This window comes from Geospiza fortis, unplaced genomic scaffold, assembly GCF_000277835.1.
Source record: "Geospiza fortis unplaced genomic scaffold, GeoFor_1.0 C13436958, whole genome shotgun sequence".
NCBI classification, from domain to species: domain Eukaryota; kingdom Metazoa; phylum Chordata; class Aves; order Passeriformes; family Thraupidae; genus Geospiza; species Geospiza fortis.
This window is the reverse complement of record NW_005061863.1, coordinates 1-1,107: the sequence shown is the minus strand read 5'-3', so window position 1 is coordinate 1,107 and position 1,107 is coordinate 1. Positions and strand designations below refer to the sequence as shown.

Sequence of the window (1,107 nt, the reverse complement as noted above, 5' to 3'; positions counted from 1 at the left end):
ATAGTCCTGCTTCTCCTTCTCGAACTGGTTCAGGCTGGGGTCAGGATTCTCCCCAGTTCTGTCACGACTGACCGTAGGAAAGAGGCTGCTCAGCAGCCTGATGTCCTGATGGCTGCTGGGGTCTGACTCCACGTTACAGAGGAGCATGCGGTGGCTCTGGCAATGCGCCCCACATTTCTGGAGGAGGCGGTGGAAGTGGGAGGCCACTTGCAAGATGTAGTGGAAATCATTCTGCCTCTGCACAGTGATAATGGTGATCAGCAGCAAGGGCAGGAAGGCATCACTGCCAGAGGCCTCGGAGGTGTTTGGCATCTGCATCTTCTCAAAGTAATGGAGAGCATCCTGGCCCTCCTGCTGGTTCTGCTGCAGGAACTCCCGGCTCACGGGGTTCAGGTGCCAGCGCCGCAGGTAGAAGTAAGAGTGCAGGAGCCGGTGGCAGATCAAAGGTGCCAGCACACCAAAAGTCACCCAGTCAGGGTGAGGAGATGGATGAAAGGGCTGGACCAACGGGACCACTTCCCACAGAGCTGCCAGGCTCGGTGGAACATAACTGCTGCAGAAAGAGGGCACTGCTCATGCCCTCAATCCTTCACTTCCAATGCATCCTTCTCCCTGGACTGCAGGATACCACTGGGGCCATTGCTGCCAAACCTGCACAGGTTGTCCAAGCCCAGAGAGGAAGAAAAAAGGATGGTTAGTGAAATAGGAACTGACAGAGAAAATAGAAAGCAGGGGACTATTCTCTGAGCAAGCTAAAATACAAGGCCCCTGTGGAATCCCTTATGGTGGAGGCATCACAGAATAGTCCTGGGACATTGGGGACAGATGAGCCAAACTTAATTTCCAGCAAAGGACCCCTAAGGTTTTTTTAGCACATAGGAACTCTGATCTAACCAAGCTCAAAAGGACTTTGTGTGTTTGTTACTGTGCTTCAAACATGTAACAACGGGCAAGGTGGATGCAGGATGTGTGGAAATCTCTGTCTGTTAAAGGTTAGGTACCCCTCTCTGGTGACAGTGACATAATAATGTTTAGATCACAGCCATGAAACAAAGCCAGAATTCTTGTATCTTAGTCTAGCACATATTGGAGAGACAAACTTTTACC

The 1,107-nt window shown here is 51.2% G+C and overlaps 1 protein-coding gene across 1 annotated transcript; it reads right to left on the bottom strand.

Moving 5' to 3' along the window:
* Positions 1-3: 3 nt before the first annotated feature.
* Positions 4-572, bottom strand: LOC102034982 (transmembrane protein 246-like; the record flags this gene model as incomplete). Its single annotated transcript, XM_014311710.2, has 1 exon — positions 4-572. A coding segment is annotated over one exon (569 nt), but the record flags the coding sequence as incomplete, so codon positions are not given.
* Positions 573-1,107: the final 535 nt, after the last annotated feature.